The sequence below is a fragment of the Mus caroli genome, unplaced genomic scaffold (assembly GCF_978045245.1).
Source record: "Mus caroli unplaced genomic scaffold, Mus_caroli_1 scaffold_20, whole genome shotgun sequence".
NCBI classification, from domain to species: Eukaryota; Metazoa; Chordata; class Mammalia; order Rodentia; family Muridae; genus Mus; species Mus caroli.
Genome location: NW_028227275.1, coordinates 4,804,506 through 4,831,544, shown reverse-complemented (window position 1 = coordinate 4,831,544; position 27,039 = coordinate 4,804,506). Strand labels below are relative to the sequence as shown.

At 46.5% G+C, this 27,039-nt stretch overlaps 1 protein-coding gene across 10 annotated transcripts; it reads left to right on the top strand.

Annotated features, from left to right (window-relative positions):
* The first annotated feature begins 171 nt into the window (after positions 1-171).
* Plekhs1 (pleckstrin homology domain containing S1) lies at positions 172-26,539 on the top strand. 10 transcript variants are annotated; one of them, XM_085833806.1, is made up of 13 exons: positions 172-218; positions 3,720-3,765; positions 9,860-9,948; positions 10,057-10,163; positions 10,793-10,924; positions 12,252-12,327; positions 13,202-13,315; positions 16,320-16,454; positions 18,013-18,128; positions 19,372-19,545; positions 20,588-20,689; positions 22,377-22,512; positions 25,519-26,539. In XM_085833806.1, exons 2-13 carry the CDS (start codon positions 3,738-3,740, stop codon positions 25,696-25,698), a joined length of 1,389 nt encoding a protein of 462 aa, XP_085689932.1. In that variant the 5' UTR covers positions 172-218; positions 3,720-3,737; the 3' UTR covers positions 25,699-26,539. The 10 variants fall into 10 exon arrangements, with proteins under 10 accessions (XP_085689932.1, XP_085689927.1, XP_021007992.1 ...); XM_085833801.1 differs by having other exon boundaries at positions 19,372-19,587; XM_021152333.2 differs by having other exon boundaries at positions 13,199-13,315; positions 19,372-19,587.
* Positions 26,540-27,039: the final 500 nt, after the last annotated feature.

Here is a 27,039-nt window from a genome sequence, read left to right as displayed (position 1 = left end):
AGAATGAAAGCCCAGGACTTCCCCCTAGGCCCCAGTTTCCATTTGTATTGGGGACAAAAGTAAAATGTTCCCAAGGCTTGTTGAGAACTTCCTGCTGGTTCACATTTCAAACAGAGCCGGTACTTAATCCCCACCCTCACACCAGACTGGCTCACAGTAAGCAGGAGGAGTTCTGGAGCCTAGGAAGCACAGGGTGCAGAGAACTACCTGGTGACCTGGTAAGTACTGCTGGACTGTGACAGAGAGTCTGGAGTCCCAAGGTTATGGTGATCTGGGAGCTTGTTAACCATTGAGCAATTGCCAATTGGGAAACTGGGAATTTTCCAATTGAGCAGTCTTGCTATTTTAGGCTTTTTCTTTCTAATCTTCTAAGACTGTAGAACCAGAGGGAAATGGGACGGACCTCTTGGCATCAGACCTATGAACTTCCAACTGGCATGACAATAAGAGGCCAGGGTACAAATGTGAGCTCTTCCAGAGTGAGATGGAGGAGCTGAACAGATGTGCGGGGGGCGGGGGGGGGGGGGCGGGGGGGCACGGGGGCGTGTCTGCTTATTCGGGGCCAGTGACAAGGACTATAAGAAAAACTGGAAAGAGATTGCATCCTCCGTTCCTTGTCTGTCTGTCTGCCTGCCTGCCTGCCTGTCTGTCTGTCATCCACCTGTCATCTCTGTCTGCCTGCCTACCTGTCTGTCTGTCAGTCATCCATCCATCATGTCTGTCTGTCTGTCTGTTTTTGAGACAGGGTCTCACAAAGGAGCCCCGGCTGGCCTAGAACTCACAGATATCTTCTAGCCCCTACCCATCAAGTGCTGGGATTAAAGGCATGTACCACCATGCCCCACACTTTCTCCTTTGTTGAACGGGCAGGAAGTACCACTATCCTGAAAAAGACTGACTTTCAAGTTAGAATGTGGCTCGTGTTCTGAATCCTTAATTCTGTAGAGAATAGTTGCTTAATATTTCTAATGGCTGTTTCCTTGTCTGTGACTGGATGTTACAGAATTGTAAAAATAATTTAAACTCTAGGTGCACGGCAGGATGTAGTATGCGTACCATAAATGCTAGCTATTATTGACCCACAAACCATAGACTATTTGAGACAGAGAGGACCTGGTAACCAGCATTCTCGGGAACAGAAAAGCAGTCCTCATAGGCAACACTGGAGTCCTTTGTGGGCATCATGAGGCTAGAGCTGCCCCGAAAGCACACTTTACCAGGCTTAGTGCGCTAGGAAAGTGGTGCCATTGGAAGGATCCGTGTGCATCCATGTGGAGCCCTGTGTGTTCTGCCTGGGGAGCTAGATACACTTCACTTCGCTCTTTCTCTCTCACGTGCAGGTCTCCATTTGTGAAATAAGCCCCTTCAGTACAGGCTAGTGCTGAGACCCAAAAGTCACAGCGTATGCAGATGTGTAAATACCATTGGTGGTGCTCTGGGTCAGGCGTGCCTACAGTCTCCTTGGCACCAGTCAGAGCTCTGGTGCTGGGGCAGGATCAAGCATAGTTTCTGTACAAACTGTAAAGCAGCAGATGTTCTCAAACCAGTGCTATCAGGAAGATTTTAGCCCTTCCCTAACAAACTATAAAGGCTTTAAAAACAGTTAAGTATTTTATCAGGAACTTCCTTTTTTTTTTAAACAAAGAACAGTCTTATGTGGGTTCTCTGCACCATTACATGCTGGGCTAAATGCTGTAAACATGGATGCCCAAGTCTCACATGTGCAGACAAAAGGGGGTGCTGAAAAGCACCCCTTCCTAATTACTTCTCTAGACAATGGCACTCTCACACTGGAAAGAAGTCCGGGAAAACTCACGCGAGTCATCAAATAGCTCTGGCATGGTTCTCACAAGCCAGCCAAGGAGAGGAATGAGTGGGCTGATGCTAACTAAAGGCACAGGTCAGCAGGGGAGCAATCACACCTGGCACTGGTCAGCAGGAGAGTGTTCACACCAGCCACAAGTCAGGAAGGGAGCAGTCACACCAGGCACAGGTCAGGAGGGGAGTGTTCACACCAGGCACAGGCTAGCAGAGGAGTGTGCACACCAGGCACAGGTCAGGAGGGGAGCAGTCAAACCTGGCACAGGTCAGCAAGGGAGTGCTCACACCAGGCACAGGTCAGGAGGGGAGCAATCAAACCTGGCACAGGTCAGCATGGGAGTGTTCACACCAGGCACAGGGACAGCAGGGGACGTGTTCCCACCAGGCACAGGTCAGGAGGAGAGCGTTCACACCAGGACAGGCAATAGCCCTCTCTTTCCTGATTGCCCCAGGTTGCTGGTTGGCTCCTTTTTCAGGCCTTCCATTTTGAGGTGTTACTAGTTCAAGGCAGAGGTCGGTCATGGACATAATCCTCATTCTCAAGACCTCATCAGCCCTGCAGCTCTCACCTGTGGAAGTTCCCCCATCTCTCAGTCCCCTAGATCAGCAGTTCTCAACCTTCCTGGTGCTGCGAACCTTTAATGCAGTTCCTCATGATGTGGTGACCCAAGTGTAAAATGACTTCCATTGCCACTCTTCCTACTGTTACGAATCACAGTGTAAATATCCGATATGCAGGACATGTGACCCTTCCCCCAAGGGGTCTCAACCCACAGGTTAAGAACCACTGCCATAGATGCTTACAGGTGAGAGACAGCTTAATAGGACAAGACTTAGATTCAGCTCACTCGGGTCAGCCTCTGGCCTCTGCATCAGGAAATCTTAAGAATGTGCATACAGATAGCAGAGGCACTTGAAGAACAGGGCTTTCTGCTCCTTGCTCATGAGGTTTCCTCTGGAGAAAGCAAGGCCCCAGATGTGAAAAGAGCTTATCACAGCTGCTTCTCACCCCACAGTCTCCTGCCTCCATGTTGCTCTGGTCTCAATGCTGTCACCCGTCTCCCTGGGTCTCTCCTCCTACAGCCATGTCTGTACCCTTACAGTCTTCTTTGTAGCTTCTCTCCACATCACCTATTGGGTGAGCACAGGCTCCCTGGATGGTCCTCATCACCATGGCTACTATCACCTTTGGGGCACAATGGAGGAACACATTAGTGAAAGAGTTGGCTGATGTTAATTAAAGGCACAGGTCAGAAGGGGAGCATTCACACCAGGCACAGGTCAGCAGGGGAGTGTTCACACCAGGCACAGGTCAGCAGGGGAGCATTCACACCAGGCACAGGTCAGGAGGGGAGCGTTCACACCAGGCACAGGTCAGCAGGGGAGTGTTCACACCAGGCACAGGTCAGGAGGGGAGCTTTCACATCAGGCACAGGTCAGCAGGGGAGTGTTCACACCAGGCACAGGTCAGGAGGGGAGCATTCACACCAGGCACAGGTCAGGAGGGGAGCATTCACACCAGGCACAGGTAAACACATTAGTGAAAGATTCAGTAAAGCATTTGCTGCCCAAGCATAAGAACCTGACTTCCCTCCACAGAATTCACACTAAAAAGTGGGATATGGTGGCACATGCTTGCAATAGCAGCAGGAGAGGCAGAGAAAGCAGATGACAGGTGAGCTCATACCAATGAGAGACCCTGTCTCAAAAAACAAGATGGTTGTCACCTGAGGAATGGCGCCCAAGGTCGAACTCTGGACACCACACACATAAAAAAGAGAGAAAAGGCAAGAACAAGAATTGTGATGCCTTGTCCTGGCCCCTGATGATGCCGTAGCTTGTCAGCTTGGACACTTAAGTCTGGAAGCTAACTGTCGCCTAACTCCTCTTTCTGACAGGTGAGAAGAGCCAGCCAGATGGAAGCCAGACCTCCAAAAGGCCCAGGTACCTAAGGGCATAGTAGCAGAAGGAAACAGCTGTCCTCGAGCATTGATGAGCCAGGTCTACCAGGCTACCCACAAGCAGGCATTAGTTTCCATTTGTAGGGACAACAGGTACCATTCTGGGACAGTGACTCTTGGTCTAGAGAAAGTAGGAGCTGTTGGGTTCCCTTAATTATTTGTAAAAGCTGAACTGTCTAGAAATTTAGCAATTTCTGGTTTTCATTGGCTAAGTGTTCCATTTGGGCCTTGAAGACAATGCCTTTAATAAATTACAGCCCAGCAAAGACTAGGATCTATCCCTTTAATTTTGCATAAAGTTTTCAATTCTAGAAGAGTCATTGTGCTCAAGGAACTCATAATCTCACTGAGAAGTGGAGAGAAACACTGGCAAGGAGCTGTATCAGCTCAGCACGTGCCATCAGAGCAACCATGGAACAGGGAGGGAACAAAGTGCTGTGGAATGAGAAGGAAAAGCTGAGGTTGTCCTGGGAATCCTGGACGCCTCATGGAGAGGTTATTTGAGCTGACTCTCAAGGTGTGTGCAGGGCTTTTATGCATATGTGTGTTGTATATACACGTTCTCGAGGATGTGTGTACATGCGTACGTTGGCAGATGGAGTCCAGAGACCAGTGCTGAGTGTCTCCCTTGATTACTCTCCACCTTACTATTTAAGTCAGGGTCTTCCACTGAGCCTGCATCCTCGTGATTCAGCTCGGCAGACTGACTAATGAGCTCCAGAGAGCTGCCGTTCTCCGACTCTCCAGCCCCAGTGGTGAGGTTAAGGATCCATGGCACCACATAGGATTTATGTGGGTGTGGGGGATCCAAGCTTGGGTCCTCGTACTTAGGTCGTAAACTGAACCATCTCCCCACTCCTCGGTGGAGGGTTGGGGGGGGGGCTTTACATTTTTTACATCTATTTTTAATTAAAAGATAATCACATCACTTTCTGCTTTTCCAACCTCTGCTAGGTTCCTCCTTACCCCTTCTCAAATTGATGGCCTCTCCTTCATTGTTGTTATAAACACGTGTGCACACACATGCACACACATATATATTACATATGTACACATAGAGAGATGTACAAACACATAAATACAACCTGCTATGTCCATTTTTGTTGTTGTCTATGTGAATATAATTTCAGGGCTGGTCACTTGGTATTGGATAACCAGTTAGGGGGATCATCCCTGTGAGAGGCTAACTCTCCCTCAGAGATTCCCCCTTCAGGATTAGCGTGTCTATTGAGATGGCACGGTTTCTAGGAGACACGGTTTCACTGTGGACTTCCTGGTCCTCTGGCTCTTACAGTCTTTCTCCCCACTCTCCCTGGATATTTCCTCGGCCCTAAGTGTAAGAGTGTTGCAGATGTATTTACTGGGCCTGAGGTTGCTACAAACCATTCACCTCTACATTGTATCCAGCTGTGGTCTTCTGGACAGCTACTCATTTGCTGTAAAGAAAAGCTTTGGGAGAGAGTTACTATTATCTGTGGGTGTAAGGAGAAGGTTTAAAATGCAGTTATGAATTATGGAGGAGGTTCTCTTCTACAGTTCATGGGGTCATCAGTCCCCTGGGTGGGGTGGATACCCTTCTAGTACCAGGTGTGATTCCCCTCTAGAAAACAAAAGGCATCCATCCCATCAGAAGAGTTGGCAAGACCCACAGCACTGGATACAGAGGTACAGAGGCAGGATGGTGAGGGAGCAGGGCGGTGTCATAATGTAGGATGGGGGAGAAGAGAGGCTGAGGAGGCCAGACCCTGACCTCCTATGACTGGCAGCATTTTGCACGTGGCCTTGGCACGACCACGCATTTTTGACTGCCCGTAGCATTCAGCAGCTTTCCTGTAATTTATTGCGCGTCTCCTTGAGGTGGAGAGTCTGGTGTCAGTAGATGAATTCACAAGGGCGAGTTTCACCGCAGTCTGCACAGTGAATGTTCCCTCACCTCAAGCTTTGCTGTTTTGTTATAATCCTATCCTCCAACGCCCAGTCCTTTGTCCCATCGCCTGGCTCTCCGTCACTGTGCTTGCGAGCGTTTTGCATAACGGTGAGCACACAGTAAGACATGCTCATCTGACCTCTTCTACTTGTCACAATTCTCTAATTCATAATTGAGATTCGTCCACACTGTGTGTTGGTCCTTTCTCCTTTTCCACTATGTGGGCGTGTCATACATAACGGACTATTCATTGACCTTCTGGAAACACTCAGGCTTTTCCCACCTTTGTCTATTATAAAAGGATTATATGAACACACATATATATGTATGCATATATACATATAGTATATATGTGTGTGTGTGTGGTGTGTGTAAATGCTCATGTGGATGTGTGCATATATGAAGAATGCACACATATGTACATGCTGAGCCTAGAGGTTGGCATCATGTGCTTCTCTTTATATTCTTTTAATTTACCTAGGAGTAGAAATAGCTGGGTCATATTGTACAAATATATTTAGCTTTTATCAAATGGATTTGATTTTTCAGAAATCTTTAGAGGCGTGACTGACAAGCAGCAGGCCCCTGTGTTTAAATCTACAAGTACCTAGTATTTGTTATGTAGAAACCCTATGTGTGGGACTGTAGGCCAGAGCAGAGCACATGCCTAGCATTCATGATACCTTAGGCTAAATTCTGAATATTGTCAAGTTTAAATAAATAAGTAAATACCATAAACTATCACCTAGGTGTACATAATGAACTGACCATCAAGCCTGTCTCCCTCTTTGCACCGTACACCCCTTCCTAGGCAACCACAGGTCTCCTCTCTATATATAAAGTTAACGTATTATTTATTCTAGAATGACCCTACCAGCTTGGCCTTTGGGGGCATTTTCTTGACTAGTGACTGATGAGAGAGGGTCCAGCCCATTGTGGGTGGGCCAACCCCAGCAGATAGCCTTGAGTTCTTTAAGAAAGAGGCTGAGCAAGCCAGGAGGAGAAAACCTGTTAGCAGCACCCTCCATGGCTTCTGCTTCAGTTCCTGCCTCCAGGCTCCAGCCTTGAGTTCCTGCCCTGACTTACCTCAGTGATGGACAGGTACAAGACATGTAAACGGAACAGACCCCTCCCTCCTGGGGTCTCTTTCCCTCATGGTGTTTTATAACAGCAATAGAATTCCTAACTAAGATGTCCTTTTTTCTTTCTTTCTTTTATTTGTGCCTTTTATACTTATAATGTGTTTCTTGTAAGCAGCATAGAGTTGGATCTTGCGATTTCATCCAGTCTGACACCTTCTCCTTTTAATTCAGGTGTTTAGAGTATTCACATTTTATCTGACTGTTGCTGTGTTCAGGCTTGAGTGTATCCTGTTGCTGTTTTGTGTATTTCTCAGTTGACTTTTGCCCCACCTGCCCCTACCCACACACACCTACCCCACCCTACCAGTCACACCCACCCACACCTACCCCACCCTACTGGGCACACCCACCCACACCTGCCCATACCTGCCACACCCGCTACCACCCCCACCACCTTTTCTGCTTTCTTTCTGAATGAACTGAGCCCTTTTAATGATCTGACTTCATCCCTCTCATTAGCTTATTACACTGAGCTATATTAGTTGAGTCATTACTTTAGGGATTATATATTTTTAAACATACAACAGCCTGACCCCAAGTAATGTCATACTAAGTCACAAATAATCCAGGCTCATTGCTAAGATGTGATCTTGTCTTCCTTCCCAAGCCTCTATGCTGCTATTCGAATTCATGTTATCCATACATCATTATAATCTGCACAATGCATTGCTATTTTTGTTTAGCTGGTTGAATTACTGAGTGCTTTAAATAAGGGGAAAAAAAGTCACCTCACATTTAGCCTTGTAGTTTCCATGTTGGTGCTCTGCGCACCTCCAGTGCATTCCGGAGGGTTTCCGTAGCATCCTCTCTGATAGTGGTCGCTTCCTGATGGTGAAATTCTTTCAGAATTTGCATATATGAAAATGCCTCCAAATTGCCTCCATATTTCAAAAATATATTTGCTGCTTATAGAACTTCAAATGGCAGGATTTCTTCAGAGCTGTTAATAGTCTAAATGTTCTTGCTTATATACACAAGAAATGAAACTGGAGAGATGGCTCGGCAGGTAAGAGCTCTGGCTGTTCTTCCTGAGGACTTGGGTTTGATTGGCAGCGCCCTCATGGAGGCTCACAATCATCTGTAACTCCAGTTTCAGGCCATACAACACCCTCTTCTGGCGCTCTCTGGTTCCAGGCATGCATGTGGTGCTCAGATATGTATGCAGGCAGACCATCTGTACACATACATCTCATTTTAAAAAGAAGCAAACGCCGTTGTTGCTTGTCTTTGTTATGTCGGGACTGTCTTTTCTCCACTCTCTGATTTTGAGATGTTTTTCTTTTAGCATGGCTTTGAGCATCTCAATTTTGAGGAACTTTGGAGTGAGTGTGTTTCTTTCCCTGTGTCTTGTGTTTCATGGGGTCCTTTGAATTGCTTGGGTCTTGCTTTATAGTTTTAAATTTGTAAAATTTTTAGAAGTATTTGTTCAAATATTTTTTTCTGCCTCCTCCCCTCCTTTAAGGGATCGCAGCTGCTTGCGTATTGGACCGGTTGAGGCTGCCCCAGCGCAGATGCTCTTTCGCATTTTGGAGTCTTTTGTTTGTTTGTTTTTTACTTTATGTTAATAGTCCTTACTGATACCCCTTCCAGTACTCTGTAATTTTCTTCTCCAGTAACCAGTCTTTTCTAACAGTCTGTGGGTGTAAACCTCCCTGCCCCCAAATGTCGTGGTTTCCATCTCTAAGAGTTCACTTTGAGTCTTTTCTAGCTCATATATCTCCCAAGATTTTGACAGTAACAGTAAATCTCTGGTCCAACCAACGTCTAACATCTGCACCAGTTCTGTCTTGATTAATTAGTTACTCCCTTCATTACATGACCCATTTGTCTGCCTCTTCTCCATGCCTGGTCACCTTTGACTGGTAGCCAGACATTACACATTTTACCTTATTGGGTACTGAATGTTTTTTATTCTTATAAATCTTCAGTTTCTTGGGAACAACTCAGTCTCCGAAAAGCTGCTTGTGTAAGATTTGTTAGGTGGGTCTGGCACAGTCCTGGAATCTAGGGCTACCTGGTGTGAGGAATCCTGCTGCAGCTAATGCCCCATGAATTACAAACTTTTCCAGCACAGCTGGAGGGAACAAGCACTTTTCCTGACCCTGTGTGGGCATCCTAATCTTTTTAAATCTGTGGCATACACATGCATAGATCAGTAGTCCCAGTATGCTGGTATATAAGAGGAGTCTCTGTGTGTGTGTGTGCGCGCGCGCGCGTGCGTGCGCACTGTGAATACAATAAACACATATACATGGTGTAACAAATAAAAGCAGCAATACCTGCTGTGGAAATGCAGAAGCTCTTAAATATTAAACTGTTTCATTGTAATTACTGGTATTAAAGACAGTTATTATTAGTAGTAGTAGTATTACTAATTATTATTTTGTGGGTTCCAAATGCAGACACCTTTCATTTAGGAAACCGGTGCTGTTAAAACGGTATTGAAGGGCTTAGTTTTATTCTTACATCACAGCTGCTTCCCTTTGGTTCAGGAAAGGCCGGCCATACCCGAAGGCTCTAGCCCGGTGAGTGGAATCAGAGTTGTGTAATACAGCGGTTGAGACCCTTGTATCCCATCACACCCATGAGACTGCACTCCCCGTCCTCTGTGGCCACCCTACCTGTTCCCCCAGCAGAGATAAAATACCCCTCCTGCTTCATTTTTACTCACAGGTGGTTCTTCGAGATGTACAATGCCAAGGGTGATATAGCTACTATCTTACTCTGGCAATGGAAATGGAAACAAACCTTTGCTCTCCCTAGGGACCCAGGGCAACAGAGCCAGGCAGGTGTGGGCTGAATGTAGCTGCCTCTAAAAGCAAAATGGTGGCTGCAGCTGCTGTTCATCATTTGGTCCTTGTGGTGGGGGTGGGAGCCGGAGCAGCTATTGTGCGTGTTCTTTTGAATAACTGAATAATTTGAAGAGAAACTATGTTTTCCAAACCAAGTCGTTCTTTCCTGAAATTTATGAGAGAACAAACTGAATCCTCTTCACTTTCTTTTATTAGGCAAACAATTTACATTTGATTATGAAAATGAAGTCCATAAACGAGATTACTTCATTAAGTCGCCGCCCCCTCAGCTCTTCTTCTCTGGGGTAAGTAATCGCAGTGGCTTTACATGCCTCCCACCAGCCTCCTGGGCATTAGAAGAGTCCTTGCTCTTCTGAGCTTTAACTGAATTGCAAAACCTTTTCATTTTTCAGACCTCCTGGAAAAAGCGTCTTTTTATTCTGTCCCAGAGACGGGGAAGGGGACTCACTCTTTCCTATTACAAAGACCATCAACACAGAGGCTCCATCGAAATTGATGGGTGTGTATTCAGACCAGGAAACATGTGTATCAACTAATGAGCCAAAGGATAAGATACACAGAAACTTAAACCTGAGCCTCTGACAAGGGCTTTGGACCTGCGGTAGTGTGTGTGGCTCTAAAAGAACTTAAGTAATGAACAGAGTGGGCGAAGGCAGTGGAATGCGTACTTCACACTGTACATTGTAGGCGGTAGATCTCTAATTCCTGAGAATTCAGTTGAGGGCTTTGTCTCACTTAACTTCCCGAAATCCACTTCATAGAGCTAAAGTGGAGTTTAAGAAATATTTAGATGAACTATTTTTTTCTGTCTTTTCTTCAGAAATCATGGACTAGAAATATTGGAAAATATAGTGATTTGTGGACTCAGGAACCCAACCCAAATCGGAACCTCTGAATTGAATTTCAAGCTGAACGGAGTATTTTTAATTACCGATGAACCAGATCCAGAGTCATAAGTTATTTTTTAAAATAGAAAGAATTCAAATGAGAGTCATGATGTGCATTAGACAGCCTTTAAAATGTGGGTCAATGAAATCTGTAGCTTCGTTCCTAATTTAAAGTAGGAGTCTGTTTTCATCTTAGGTTGCTATGTGTACCCGTTTCGTTACTTTGTGTCCGTCTCAGCAGCTCCACTGTAGAAGTTGGTATAAACTGCCAGGAAAAGATGCAATCTGTGCAGAAGATGTTCAAGTGCCACCCGGATGAGGTGATGTCCATCAGAACTGCAAACAGAGATTACTTCCTTATTGGCCATGACAGGTAAGCAGGAAGACAAAAGCCAGTCTGCTGTGTGTTTAACAAAAGCATTATACCATAAACAGACTGTAAACAGAAACCAGGCTGCCAACACAGCAGTCTTCATTGTGTGCTAAAATAGTTGTGTGTGTGGTTGTACGCGTGCACATGTGCACTTGTGCACAGAGGACTACCTTAGCTGTTGTTCCTCAGGAGCCATCTGCCGTGTTTTTCGATACAGGGTCCCTCGCTGGGACTTGGATTAGGCTGAGCTGGCTCACCAGAAAGCAGCAAGGATCTACCTGTCTCTGCCTCCTCTGCTGGCACTGCAGACACACTCCACCATGCCTGGCATTTCCGTGGGTGCCAGGGATGAGATTTAGATCCTCAGGCTTTGCATGGCACACACCAACTAAGCGATTTCCCAAGCTTTTAAAAATAGTTTTAAGAATAATTATACCAGCTGCCTAAGAGTGTTATAACAGTGCTTAAAACAACAGAGGTTGTAACCTCACTGTTTTGAAGGCTGAGAATCAGGAATTCAGTGCGGGCAGGACCACACTCCCGTGAAGCCCCTCAGAAGGAAAGCAGCCATTCAAGCGTCTCCGGGAACTCCTGATGGCTGTGGCACCAAACCCTAGCTGTCACGTGGCATCCCCCCCCCCCTACACACACGTGTCTCTGGGTCCAATTTCCCCTTTTTTCCACAGACACCAGTCTCACTAGTTTAGGAGGCACCTCTATTCCATTATGATCTCAACCAATTATTTCTGCAATGAGTCCCTTTCCACGTAAGGTGACATCTGAGGACTAGGAGCTGGAACTGGGACGGACATAAAGTAGACGAGGAGAGGGTCACAAAGCAATCCTCAACGGCAGTCATCAAAGCCTTCTGTGAAAAAAACAACTCAGCCAAAAATATCTGTAGGAGGCACACGGTACAGGGAGAGACTGTGCTCACCTTGAAGGCATCTGCAGTTTTTAAGAGGGGGTTCCTGGTGCTAACAGAAGTGCCCAAGTGGACTCTCGCATCCACTTGTCTGCTGCAGGGGGAGATTATGGCATAGGAGGAGGCTGTGCCAAAGCAGCCACAAATGCTGAAGCCTTAATGGGTTCCAGCTTGACCCAGAGCTGCCAGGTTTTCTCTTAAATTGTCACGCGGAAAAGAAGACAGGGGGTACAGATTTCGAGGTAGCATGGACCATTTCAACTCCTTGGGGAACAGAGTTTTATTTTGTTGGCAGCTGATCCCAAAGCCTGTTCTGAATGCAATCAAAGAACATTCTAGATTCAGAGGGAGTGTGGGAGCTATTGCTGCCGGTGCCAACTGAAACGCTCTTCCTATCCACAGGGAGAAGATTAAAGACTGGGTCTCCTTCATGACACCATACTGCCAGGGTGTAAAAGCAAACCATCAGAGAGCAGAGGTGACTCTATAGGGCTAATGCCGTCCGTCCCAGGGCACCTGCACACAGCCCTCTTTCCTCAGAAACAATAGTGGTCCTTTCTTTCTCCTTAGCAACTGGCGCTAATACAAGGAATAAATAAGCAAAGAAACATGCCCCTGTTATTTTTACGACCAACAAAAGGAGAACATACGTTTTGTGTTTTGTATGAGAGCTAAATTAGACCGTCATTGTTTGTGGTAGGGGGAGTGAACTTAATGGTGGCAATTTTTCAGAGTAGCTCCAAGTATACTATTTTCCACCACTGTGGCTCTCCGTACATAACCAGCTTCTCTTTGAATGACTAAACCTGGGGAGGCGTCTGTCAAACATTGTTTTCATCTGCCTTGCATTTTAATGTAATGTCTCCTGTGTCAGGTAAGCAGCTGAAGGGTTTTAATTGACTCCCCAAGCGGCTTTGTGAATTCTCCCCCCCCCCCCAGTCCTTTCCTGGAGAGGCTGCCACAGAGGGAGCTTGGCTGTAGGCACAGTTAAGGGTGTATTTTTCCAGGTTGTTCCATTCTTGTAGCAAATGCCAAAGAGGAGAGAAAGCAAGGCAGATTCAGTACTGAAAGCAGACAGGACAGGGTGAAGGGGGGTACCACAGAGAAGACATGCTGGGGGGGTACTCAGGGTGCCCATCAGGGCCTAGCTGAGCATCTTCGGAAACTTGGAAGTGGGAGAAAGTCGCACTGACAAGATTGGTCATGGCTGATTGACAGCCCAGATATCAAGAACTTGGGGATACCCTAGAGAAAGAGTCCAGGTCAAGGTAGTGACATGGGGGTGGGGGCATACTGACAGCAATAGGGGAGCAATTGTGCTCTAATTATAAAACTTTTTTTTTTCTAAGCAGGAGAAGCCTTCCCTGGGTGACAGAAGGCCAGTTTCCGACCCCAGTCCTTTCTTGGGCCTCTGCAGCATACCCGAGAGTATCAGACTTGCATCACCGAGGGCCAGTCTTCCAGAGGTGGTAATCGAATTCTCTTCCTTCTGTCTCAGGATTCAGCCATTGCTGAATGAATGGTTCCCCACTGCCTCAGGGAGTCAGTCACTGTTGAATGTCCCCACTGACTAGCAGCTCACATTGACCTTGCCCAGCAGAGTCAAATGCACTGATTGAAAGAATCATTCCCGGGCTGAGGCGATAGCTCCAGAACAGCATTGTAAGCACAAAGACCTGACTCTAGTTCTCCAGGGACTCATGTGGCGCCACTCACTAACTTTAGTGCTGAGGAAGCAGAGACAGGTGTATCCTTGAATTCACCTGTCAGTTAGCCTAACCTACTTGGGGAGTTCCAGGCCAGTGGGGCAGAGGAGCCAATGGCAGGTACTTCTGGGGAACAACAACTGAGGGTGTTGTCCAACCTCATGCACGCGCGCGCACACACATGCACACACGCACAGAATGATTCCTTAATAAATTACGCATATTTGCCCATTTCCTATTCTTCAGGTAGGCTTTAGCACTCACCTAGCTGACTCTAGATCTCACCCAGTTTGGATGCTCTAGACTGGGGTTCCTTCACTTAGCTTAGCCAGCAGCCCTTCCCCTCCTTCCACACGCAGGGCTCAAAGGTCCCTCGTGCCCCCTGATCTCCTGCCGCCCTGTCCACACCCTCAGGCACTGAGGGGCTTCCTCCTGCTTCCCCTCACTCATCCAGTTAGTCTGGCTTCCCGCTCTCTGTATAGCGTCCCTTTCATCCTGGAACAATCTGTCTGAGGAAGCAGAATGGCCTGCCTGCAGCCGGAAGGGGCGTGTCCGCTCTTGGGGCGTGTCTGCTTCTGCAAAGCCACAGGGCTGTGCGCTCGCCTCTAGGGATTCGCCATCTTTCTAGCTTTGGGAATGATCACTAAATAGGCTCGGTGGTACATCCCCCCCCTGCACATCTATCATGTCATCCCTTAGAGACACCACTACTGGCATCCTTCCCTCTGTGGCTACCGAGCATATGCAATGAAGCAAGGCCTCCCATTTTATCAAGCTCTACAACATTTCAAATGCCTTTTTTTTTTTTTTTTTTTTTTTTAGCTTATCAACACCCTCAGGCCTGACACTTCATCTCTGTTATTCAGTGAGCAAAAGCAGTGGTAGGGACCAGGGCAGACAGACAGATTGACCTTGAGCAAGTGCCTCTCGCTCCAGTTCATGACAGACCCCTTTTTCCCCCACGGAAGCCTTATGGGTGGCTTTTCGGTTTTCCCTTATTTATTGAGATCAAGTAATAGTTTTTTCAACCATCTCAAGTTAAAGTCACCGGTTGTCTTGCTGGGTTTTGTTATTGATGTTGGTACCTCAGCGTAATCTGCTTCCATAGGCCGTCTTCAGCAACTGCAATAGAATATTGTACATGAAGGGGTGTGGTCCTAACAACAGTAACGTCAGTTCCCACAGCTCTGAAGGCTGTAAGGTTCAAGACCAAGGAGACTCGGCTGGCAAAGGGCTTCTTGCTGGCTCATCAAGTCACAGACAGGCAAGCAAGCGAGGCATAGGGCAACCAGAATGAACTCAGCTTTCCTCTCAGATATGACATGCAGGCAGACATGGTGCTGGAGGATCCAAGACAGTTCTACATCTTGATCCAGGCAGCAGAAGGGGACTGGCTTCTATGGGCAGCCAGGAGGGGATCACACTGCCCAGACTTGAGCATATATATATATATATATATATATATATGCATATGTATATATATGCATATGTATATGTATATATATGTGTATATATATGTGTATATATATGTGTGTGTATATATATATATATATATATATATATATATATAAAACCTCACTCCACAGCTACCTCTCCTTCAATAAGGAGACACCTCCTAATAGTGGCACTTCCCATGGGCCAAGCATATTCAAACCACCAGAAGCTGAAAGTGCATTTAACACACCTGCCTTATGGAACACCACAGCCTAGCAACACAGCACACTGCAGAGTCTCCAGTTTCCCCCATGATTGCAGGGCTATCAAGGAGCTGAGGCTCACTGCTGCCACCAGGTTTACAAGAAAGTTGTGATACCCTATTGGTAGCCCACACAAAGGCTAACATTCAAAATCTGAAATACAGTTTCTAGTGAATGCATCTTGCTTTTGCACTCCCTTATGAGAGAAACAAACAAAAAGACCATAAAAACCTGAAAGTTGAACCATCACAACTCAGGATTCTCTCTGTCTCTGTCTCCATCTCCGTCTCTCTCTCTCTCTCTCTCTCTCTCACACACACACACACACACACACACACACACACACGCACACACACACACACACACAGAATGCTAAGTTCCATAAAATTCCCAGCAAACATTTGGGAGGTCTTATGAAAGTCCCCAGCCATCAGGCATTGTTCCTGGGAAATTAAGTCACACTCATAACAATCCCTATGCCATGCAGAGCAGCTCCATCAGTAGACAATCTGGTGTCTGTTAGGGGAGGGAAGGCAATAATTAATTGCTTGCATCTACATCACCTGGAAGCATATAATTCCGACTGTCACGTAGCCAACACTACCTAATTACGCTGCTGTAGAAACAGACAAGCTGTGAACAAAACACAAAAGAGGGATCCTGAGCCAGAAGGAGGTTCAGTGACTCCGGGCTAATTACTTCCTCAGAGGCTGCTGAGAGAGGACTGGGAAGAGATGGGGGTAGGGACACCATGACAAAGCTCTGTGACTTACACTCCACCCACAGTAGAAAACTTCTTGTTCAGAGTTGTAATTCTTCACAGTAGAGAAAAAAAATTCCAAATATTAGCTAGGCATATGTGTTCCCACAGTAGAGGGACCCAAACTGAAGAGCAAGTTCAAGTCATGTGGGTTTCTGTCTGTCACACTCAAACAGCCTCTGATCCTGTCAACCCAGTTGATCTATTATACTTTTTTTTTCTAGAAAGTATTGGTTCAATTCTATTGAAAAGAAGGGGAGGAGGGAGGGAGGAACTCATTCGTTTCTTCTGTATCTTCCTTATTCAGCATTTAATACAAAAAAGCCTCCAAAGATTCAGGCAAGCTCATCTTCATCAGGATCACGAGTTCCACTCAGAGCCCACCCAAGATACAGAAGAAGAGTATTATCTCACTCCTCGAAGTGTAGAAGCCTGTTTAGAAGTAAGTCCCCACTCCCTGCCCTGCCCTGCCCTGCCCTGCCCACCCCGCCCTGCTCCACTCTGCCCCACTAAGCTTTCATTCCTTCAGCATATGTGCCCAGCCTCTGCCACACACTGCTGCCAAAGCCAAGAGGCTGAGATTAGGAGGCACAAAGGTAAAGTTGGCAGAGGCGGATGGCTGGCTCACCATGCTGGCACAGGAGTAGGAGCCAACCATAGCACAAGACATATGCTTATATGATGTTTGGGTTGTGGCAGCAGTGGGAAGAGGGAACTGGTTTCCAGGCAGAAGATCAGAGAAGGTTCTATAAAAGAGATAACGTTTAACTACTTGGCGGATTAAATCTGGGACTTAGTAATCTTTCTATTTTTCTGGACTGAAAGGAAAAGAATGAAAGTTCTTGGGTAATCAGCCGTGGGTGTATATGAGACAGCCTGTTGATAGCTAGACGTCCTTCTGAGTGCTGGACCCCCACACAATGCTCAGCTTGGTGGCGACAATGATGAGCCTCATTGCCCTCTTGCTTTCAGAGCCCACAGCCTCAGTTACCAAAGAGGGTAGGCATTGGGACACAGGGGAGATTGTTCTTTCCTTTTGACTCAATGCAGGCTTCAAAGACCACAGACATCCTTGTCTGGTCAATTGCTTAGGTAGGCTACAGTTCAGAGTGTGTGAATGGCAGAGTAGACAATTAACAGAACAAAAGAGCCATTCTGTGACAGGCAGTGAATTCTAAATTGACTCTATGCTGAGGGCAGCATGGAGCAAAGGTCTTCTAAGCAGGGAAGTGGTGAACCATGAGTTGACTTTTAGACACATTGGCCACGAAGCAGTGATCTGTAGTACACACAAATAGAGGATGTGGGAGGAAGGTAGGGCAGGAGGACAGAGATTAAAGCAGCCAAGTGGGTCACAGAGATGTTGCCCAATGTTTCTTAAGCATAGAGCACTTCTTTCCCCAAAAATACTTCTCTGGGACAACCAAGCCATCAGGAGTGTAGTAGGGCGAGCTGCAGGGCCACTGTGGAACATGGCATCTGGGGAAGTAGAAGAAACTGTATAAAAGTGGTCAGGAGGGCTGAGGTGATTCAAGACCTGGGATGACTGAACAGGACTTCACTGGGCAAGAGAAGAGAAGAGGAGAGGAGAGGAGAGGAGAGGAGAGGAGAGGAGAGGAGAGGAGAGGAGAGGAGAGGAGAGGAGAGGAGAGGAGAGGAGAGGAGAGGAGAGGAGAGCATTCGAGGTGGGGAAGACTGTGTGAACATGAGGTCTGGAAGAGCCTTTGGTGAGGAGGCCACTGTGCAGAAGACTGCCTTGACTCCAGTGAGAAGGTGTCAGTGTTTGTGAGCAACCATTGTGTCTATCCTTTGGCCCAGTCAGCTTCCATGAAACCCTGTTGCTTCAGTCTCCTGTGGTTACGGTTAATATTCTCTGAGGAAGCACTTTCCCTGCAAGGGAAAAATGCGTTATTCCAGATGCAGAGAGGTGTGAGGCAAGGTCAGGAGGTGCCTGGTCAGCGGCAGACCTGTATCCTTACATCTGTTCCCCTTGTCTTTAGTTAGAGACTATTGCTGGATCCAATGATTCTGGTGACTCCATTGAATCCAATAGTCCGGACCAAGGTTTCAAGAGAGCGGAGAGCAATTACGTGTCAATGAGATCATTGAGAGCCTGGTGAGCGGAGTGGCCTCTTAAATACTGCTTCTAGCTAACCTGCTTTTAGTGGAACAATTACCACCAGTTCACTGTGTTAGCTTTTGTATGAGGGTGCATGTGTATTTATATATGTGAATGGTGTGTGTGTATGTGTGTGTGTGTGTGTGTGTATGTGTGTGAGAGAGAGAGAGAGAGAGAGAGAGAGAGAGATACATATGCCTTAAAGCACATGTGGAGGTCAGAGGTCAGAGGACACCTTGGGTGTTGGTCCTCACCTTCTGCTTTGTTTGAGTCAGGGTCTCTTCTTGTTTCCACTGTACATACCATGTGCGCTGGCCCACGAGCTTCCCAGGATTCTCTGCCTCCCATCTTGTCACAGAAGCACTGGGATTTCAGAGGCCTGCTACCGTGCCTGGCCTTACGTAGGCTCTGGAGATCCAAACAGAGGTCCAACTGCTTACATGGCAAACCCTTTACCCACTGAGCTGTCTCTCTAGCTCCCAATTCATTTGTTTAGCTGTTGACGAATTGCTACAAGGCATCACACAAGACTATATCATCACATACTATTAATTGATTGATACACGTTGGATATCCTTTATTTGAGATGCGTAGGATCATACATGTTTTGGGATTCAGATTTTTTTTCTAGTTTTTGGAATCTCTGCATATCCATAATGTTATCGCTTGGGGAATATAACTCATGTAAACATGAAATACATGCATGCTTCATATTTTTGTACATACATACACACAGAGATATAGATATACATATACATGACTATAATCTTATGTAAAAATGTTTTGAGATTGCTCTGTCTGTGAAGGAGAGTCTGATGGTTTGGAGTTCTCCATTTGTAGCATCATTCTGTCACTGAACATTCTAGAACTCAGATGCTCAGGTGAAGGGTGTTCCCCCTGCGGACTTAGGAGAAGGAAAATGTGCTTGCTTCGCCCGCATAAAGCCACTTGGGACATCCTCAGGACATCTCTGTCTGCAGAAGTCTTCTGGATTTTATGTCTCTCACTCTGTCCTTCCTGATCCTGTAAATGGTTATTTGGATTCCAAGTCCCACATTTAGAAAGAAAGCATGTTTGGCTCTGCCCAAGGTGGGGCTCTGATGTTTGCACAGACTTCAGGACTTTGTTAGTCCCTCATACGGCTGTTAATGGCTGTTAGTTGCTTATATTTCATGGATACAAAGGAAAGCTGTCCATGCATGTTTAAACAGGGGGCCTTATTTAACTTCTTATGCTCCAGTCTCCTTAAAGAATCAACCTCTGCATCAGCCGACGACGACAGCCAAGCGGAGTTCCAGACCTCCCCCGAGACAGAGTCAGAGCTGGGGCCTCCCCACCAGGACAGCGGCACAGGAAGCGATCCATGTCTTTCACTTGCCGATGCTGAAGCCCAGACCACAGATGACCAAAAGGGGTCCGCCTCACTAACTGTTGTGAAATTGTCTATATTACTCAAGTAAAGCTCGGATTTCTAAAACTTTGTGGGCCCTAAGAGTGAGGCAGACACATTAAACACACTTTATATTCTAATTTTAAGATAGTTCCTCAAAGTTTCCAAGTCAGCCAAGAACCTGATAGGCTTCAGTGTCACTGATGTTGTGAGCATGGGCAGTGGCTGAGAGAGGGAAGAGGAGTGGTCCCTGGGGTGGGGGTGGCATCTCCAACTATGGTGGCATCCCCCCCACCCCCGCCGCCAGTCTTTGAGCGCTAGCTGACCTGTCTAGTATATCTCCAGCCTCTCCCCTTAACATCCCGTGTGAGGCAAGTCTCCTGAGGTTCTGTGTAGATCCCAGGTGATGCCCAGGGCACTCAATAATTGTATTTTTTTTTATTAATCATCTTATTTGTTTACATTTCAAATGATATTCTCCTTCCTGGTTACACCTCCACAACCCCCTCCATCCCATGCCCCCCTCCCCTTTGCCTTTTTGAGGGTGCTCCTTCACCCACTCCCCCACTCCCACCTCACCGCTCTAGCATCCCCTCTATTCCAGGGCATCAAGTCTCCCTTCCCTCTCATTGATATCAGATAAGGCTACATATGTACCTGGAGTCCTGGCTCCCTCCATGTTTACTCTTTGGTTGGTGGTTTAGTCCCTGGGAGCTCTGGGTGGTCCAGTTAATTGCAATCTTAGCTACTTTACATGTCCTTTTGTATGGAATAATTTCTGGAAGACAAATATGCAAATAGAACTGAGGGACATGATAATAAACCCACTTCGTCCAGTTTTGCCTCCTTCCTCATTGTCTGTCCTCCCACATTGGGCAGGGAAGGATATAATGAATGCCTTTCAGTGCCTTAAACTCACATTTCTTTCTTCATGTGTTCTGGATAAGGTTTAGCTAGAAAATGTCATCTCAGAAGCAGAAGGCCAAATGTGTACTCTGAAAGGATAGTTCACAGCCAAGGACAGTTGGCTGTTTGATGTGACTTATACAAATGTTTTCTGTCTCAGCAACATCCCCGATGAGAGCCAAGTGGAGACTCTGAACGTGTTCCTCTCTCCTCGGGATGCCATCGACTACCTAGCTCTGGTAGAAGCAGCAGGACAGATCTGGTAGGTGGGAGCTGTGAATGACAGGAAATGAGCGTGAGTCAAGGGTGGAGGAGACCAGGAGCTGTGGATGACAGGAAATGATCAGGAGTCAAGGGTGGAGGAGATCTTTATTCCAAAATACCACATTTGACAAAAAAATGATGTTGGACAGAGACTACAGTGTGATCACAGAGAGGACCTGGAGGCAAAAGCAGACTGCTTTATGTGAGGTCAACTTTTGCAGGGGTACATTTACGAGGACCAAAAAGACCATCAATCAGGATGTTTCTGAGTCTTCAAAGGAGAGTGGATGTCAAGGGTGCCATTCCCAGGCATGGCAGAATGAATATTTAACCAATGAAAAGAGAGCAACGTTGATAGGATCTAAAAGAAAAAGATGTGCAGGAGCGTCTACAAGTCCCATACCCTAGTGAAGACCTCTGCTCCAAAACTCTAATGCAAAGTCAGTGTGGCAGACATTTTTAAAGCATAATTGCTATATTTCTGATTCCATATCCTCATAGACTGTGACTGGGCATAGTGACACATAGCTTCATAGTAGGTTCAAGTCCAGCCTTAGCTACATAGTAAGACTCTTCCCTCGCATCCCCAAATAAATAAGCCTGTTAAATTCATTTTAGTGGAGGATCAAAAATATTATTTATTTTGTTTTATGTGTATGGGTATTTTGCCTGCATGCACAGATACATGTACCACATGTATGCCTGTTGCCATGGACCCTCTGGAACTGCAGTTGCAGACAGTTGTGAGCTGCCATGTGGGTGCTGGGAATTGAACCCTGGTCCTCTGAAAGAGCAGCCAATGCTCTTCACCACGGAACCATGACTCCAGCCCTGGAAGATTGGATTTTTACATGATAATTCTTTAATATAAGGAATATGCCACAATGTCATAACTTTCCATTTTTCCAAAGTTTTGCATTCTAAGACTTGTAAATAGCTACTTAGCCTATGAGCTTGTCTATGGCCAAACTCCCAGATTTGTCCGTTCGCTGCTTACTCATTAGAAAGTCGTTGTGCCGGCGCTGTGTGCCCGTTTCTGTCACACATTTATAGAGTATCCTGTTTTCCTTGGAACTGTGGAGTTAAAATTTTTTTTTTTGTTGTTTTTGTTTTTGTTTTTTCGAGACAGGGTTTCTCTGTATAGCCCTGGCTGTCCTGGAACTCACTTTGTAGACCAGGCTGGCCTCGAACTCAGAAATCCGCCTGCCTCTGCCTCCCGAGTGCTGGGATTAAAGGCATGCGCCACTATGCCCGGCTTTAAAAATTTTTAAACACCAACTAAGGAAGCAAAAAAAGGGTAGATCTGTATTCCCAGGGCCACAAAGCCAGGCAAAAAGGATAGTCACATGAGTAAGTAAGTAGAAAATGTACGCCTTACTCAAAACTACAATTAAAGTGTTCCCACTGTGCATAATTATAAGTCCTGGGACAGGAGAGATTAACTACAAACAAAACAAGGGACTGGGCTTGGCAGGGCATTCATGGGTGCTTTGCTTGGAGTAGGGCTTGAGAGAGAGTGCGAAGTGGGGAAGGAAAGAAGTCAGTCCAAATAGACAACGGAGATGCCAACCAAGTGGGCAGACTCAGGGGACTCAGCTCCGAGTGAGCGCAGAGCGAGCATGCGCATTCCCGCTCTGCCAATGAGCTCTGTCTTATGTCCCTATTGGATCCTGTATCCCCTGCAGTGTGGCTCGCTGGGAAGGCCCTCCCCGACTAGGATGTTTATTCTACCACGGAGATCATATCTTGGCCGTGAATGACCTGAAACCCCAAAGCCTGGAGGAGGTGTCCTTATTTCTTACCCGATGTATCCAAAAGGAGGTGAGTCCTATGGTTCAGCCCAGGTCAGACCAAGTCGGTGACAGGAGGGACAAGATCAGGGTCTCAGGTGGAGTCTCAGACCTACTGAGGCTCACCTTTCTGAGTGTCGGTTTTCTCATGTAAAATCTGACATTGCTGTGCCTTCTGCGCGGAGTTATCACTAAAATTCAACATAATACATGGCTCAACGCTCGGTATCTGTCAGTTTCCGTGGTGTTCATCCCTTCTTAACCCACTTTGATTTCTAGCCCAGAGACCTTTGGACAGTCACCATCTTCTCTGCGTTTAGCATCTCTCTAAAGTGAGGAGCAGAGCGAGAACTCTTCATTCATTCATTCATTCATTCATTCATTCATTCATCCATCCATCCATCCACATTCATTCATTCATTCATTCATCCATCCATTCCTACAGTTTCCAAACTTCATTCCTTGGATCTCTGGGATGTGTCTGAAGGAAAGGAGAAGAAGAGTTCCACCTGCTGGGCTTCAATGAGGGACATTCACATTTATCTTTTATAAAGCATCCAAATATGGGACTACCCTGTCAATGTTCTTTGAAAGCACAGAGCCTTGACTTGATATTTCTACAAACTACAACACTAGAGACCCCTCTCCAGGCTCTATGATCTCGGTTACATATAATGCATATTAAGGACATGTCTTGTCTCTTTTTTCATCACTCTGTAAGCCTGCCAGTTGGATGGAAACAGTTATTATGGCTATTATGTAAAAGGCTAGTACCAATCAGGCATGTGACTAAAGTAGACACACACCTAGTTACTGGCAGGGCCAGGATTCATTCATTCATTCATTCATTCGTTCGTTCGTTCATCTCCTCATGTTCTGCTGAACATCTGACTATGCTATCCTGGCTGCTGTTTGTTATAAGGCGACTAAAATGGCCCCAGCTCATAGATCAGTGGATTTAAAACAAGAACAGTAGGAACTTCTTAGGGCACAGCGTGTGCTTGGGACACGAGAGAAGAACAGACAGAAGAGCAGGCTGGTCTTCAGAAGGAGGACAGGAGGCTTTCTCAGAAGACATTGTATTTGGCTAGAGATTTCAATCCCTGATGCAGAGAAGAGCTGGGCTTGAGGGTCTTAGTCTAATAGTCCAGTCACTTATAATTTATGGCATCTGCCAATAGTCCATACTGTAGTCAAATGGTTAAAAAAACAAAACACGTGCACCTTCCAGAAGTTACTGAACATTACTCTGACCCAAAGATTCAGACATGTGCTCAGCAATCAAGAAGAGGGGTTTTGACTAGACTCACATCTAACCCTCTGCCTGGGTGTGGCTACATCATAACTGCCAGTCTAGACTCCTCTCCTGGGCTATTTCTGTCTTCCTCGCTCTACCTGAGAACAACTCCTACATAGGACTGACCACTATGGATACCCACCAACATGATTATCTAGAGCAGCGGTTCTCAGCCTAAGTGCCACAACCCCTTTGGGGGGTGGAAGGCAAGCGACATTCTCACAGGAGTCATGTGTCAGATATCTTGAATATCAGATGTTTACAGTATGATTCAGAACAGTGGCAAAATTACAGTTATGAAGTTGCAATGAAAGTAATTTTATGGCTGGGTCACGACATCACGAGGAACTGTATTAAAGGGTCACAGCACACGGAAGCCCAAGAGCCACTGTTCTAGAGGATCAGAAAATTCAGCTCTCTCCCCTACTCCTGGATTTCTTTGTTTATGTGAAAGTAGATTCTTTTAAAATTCGAACATGTGGTTCTTGGGAAAAGAAAAAAAAAATGTTGGAAGGGACCCGTGGAAGCAACGGCAGGCATCTCCTGTGGCTGACATGCCTGAGCCAGCCACATCTGTTGGGCCACAGTGAAGAGAGATGGAAGGCAGGCATAGGGATGGGCTGGAGACAGCAAGAAGAAAGCATGACAACATTGTAGAGGCAGAGGAGATGGTGTGTGTTCTTCCTTCTGCTTTTGCCTGGCTCTCTCCCATATGGCGGTCTCCTTTGGATGGACAGGGTTGCAGGGGCCCTTTGAGGATTTTTTTTTTTTTTGGAGCAGCTGTGGCTATCTTAGACTTCTATTCCTATAAGAAAACAACTTGGGGAACTAAGGTCTAATGTCTCTTATACTTCCACACCATCGCCCATCACCAAAGGAAGTTAGGGCAGGGAGTGACTAGGAGGCCATGGAGGAAGTGATGTTTGCAAAGCTGCTCTTAGTTAACCTGTTCTGCTTTCCTATGGTACCAGGACCATTCACCCTGGGATGGCACTATTCACAGTGAGCTGGGCTCATTCATGTCAGTTATCAATAAAAAAAAAAAAAATGTACAACCAACGTATCCTCCAGCCGATCTAGAGGGGACATTTTCTAGTTGAGGTTCTGACTTCCCAAATAACTCTGCCTTGTGTCAAGCTAACATGATACTAGCCAGCACAGTGGGCCGTCATCACTTTTTAGAGCCTGCCTAGAGGCTTAGGCCAGCAGATGTCAGAAAATGAAAGTCCAAGTTCCACTTGAATACACAGATCATCTGCGGCTGCCCTTGGCTCATTGCAGCGCATCGTAGGGTTTCCTTCAAGAACAGACGCAAGGGGTTGTGATCATCAAAAGAGAAAGAACTATAAGAATATGCTCTGGTGGGGTGTGGGGGAAGGGGGTGCCTCAGTGGGCCCATGCCAAGGCATCCCTTCCCCCTAAGGGGAAGACACACACAGGTATAGTATAGAATAGAGTATTTAGGGCATGGGAAGGGGAGTTAAGAGGGTAGCAGAGGCAGAGTAAGGCAGAGAGAAGGAGAGAGTAGAAGCCTAACATAGAGGCTGGGCATGGCCACATGGAGAGAGGAGGTACAGGAATGTGGAGAGAGGGGGTACAAGGGGGAAAGAGGCAAGAGAGAGTCAAGAGAGCCAAGAGGGTAAGAGAGAGACACGAGGGGTATGGTTGATGGCTGGTTGAGAGTTGGGGAGTCTGACGATACTCTTCGGTCATTTAATTATTTCCTGCGGTTTGTCTTAGAAAGTGAAACTCTCCATTGGCCGGATCCCAAACTCAGAGAAGCTCCATGCTTCCCCCTGTGCATGTTCCTTAAGACGCCAGTTGGCTGAGTCTGTCCAGCGGGATTTGCCAGAACTGGAGAAGACACCAAAGAGGAGCCCTGCCATCAAAAAGAGTCAGAAGGAAGCTGCTGGGGAGTAGGCTGCCGCAGGCCCAGGACACAGAAGGATGGAACCTGGGCCACACACAGCCGTGTGACTGGAGACAAGACTGCATCCGTCTCTGAGTCACTACTGACTTAACAGTGGGGTCACTGGCCCCACATGGAATAATGACTAAGTTATTATTAAGTTAAAACAGAAGGGCTGATTATCTGAGATTCTGCCCCAGACACGGCAGACATCATTCAGTAAATCCCTGGTCTAATTAATAGCTGTGTGCTTCCGAGGTCACAGTCCACACAGCTGGCTCTTCATTAGCCATATCATTTCAGGGATGCAAGAGAGTGAACGTCTGTAGCAGCCTTCCCCGACACTTCCTGTGGCTTCCCAGGAGTGGGAAGCTGAGAAAGTTTGGAGCTGTATCCAGCCAAGATGTGCTTGCTCTAAAAATAAATAGGAAACTATGTTTGGATGCTCTTAATTGATTGGTTTATTGCCAAATCAATTCTGCAAAGCCAAAAGAATCAAAGGCCTTTTAGTAATCAGGAATGAGAGGCAGTGAGCTGAACACTAGTCAGCTTGGGCACTGTCGGTGCGAAGGGGGATTTAGAAAATGCATCTTAGCAGGCTGTCCTTTCAGGGGGAAGAAATGAAGGCTTTGGAAGGCAGTGATACTTGATCTTCATGACTCTTGAGTTCTGAGCGGTTGGGGGAGGGGGGAAGAACCACAAATCTGATATCAGCTTTAGAAAGAAAATTCCCTGGCCTTTGCCTTGTGTGTGGGTTTACATTAGTAAAGACCTTGGACTCGCAGAGGAGACATTCAGTACGTGTTCTGTTATCTAGATTATTGCCAGTGTAAAATGTGCATGTGTACATAAACCGTGGAAATAAATAAATGTGCATGTACGGCTGTTTCAAATCTCATAAATAAGAAATCAAGCCACTTCAGTGAGGAAATACATAAGCATCAAGGCAAAACTGCTGGAATCCAGTATCCTGTGGGCATGGATTCATGGACTCTGAAATCCACGTATCCCCTGCTCTTTCTGTGCCTTCAGGGAGGCAAGGAGGAATCTAAGGACCTAGAGTTGACCATCCACTCACTCACAGCATCGCTGAGACAGATAAACATGACTGTAGGTCCTTCCCAGCACGTGATCAGCCTGCCACCCTCCCTCAAGCCCAGACCCTCCCTCCTGCCACAGAATGAGAAGGGGGAGGTCTTGTTGTCAGGACCATGCTTTGGGTGCTTCTCCTATTCAAAATGTTTGCTTCTCAAAATGAAATTGCTGGGCAAACTTCCAACCCCAAATTCCAATATGGCAGCTCTGGGGTAGGCGTCTGGAATCTGCATCCTAATGCACTCCTGAGGGATTTG

Coding starts and splice junctions, on each gene's coding strand:
- Plekhs1 (XM_085833799.1), top strand. CDS start 3,738: ATGGAAGCCAGACCTCCAAAAGGCCCAG. Junction 10,925..12,251: donor TTCCTTATTGGCCATGACAG/GTAAGCAGGAAG, acceptor TCCTATCCACAG/GGAGAAGATTAAAGACTGGG. Junction 12,328..13,198: donor CAAACCATCAGAGAGCAGAG/GTGACTCTATAG, acceptor TTTTTTTCTAAG/CAGGAGAAGCCTTCCCTGGG.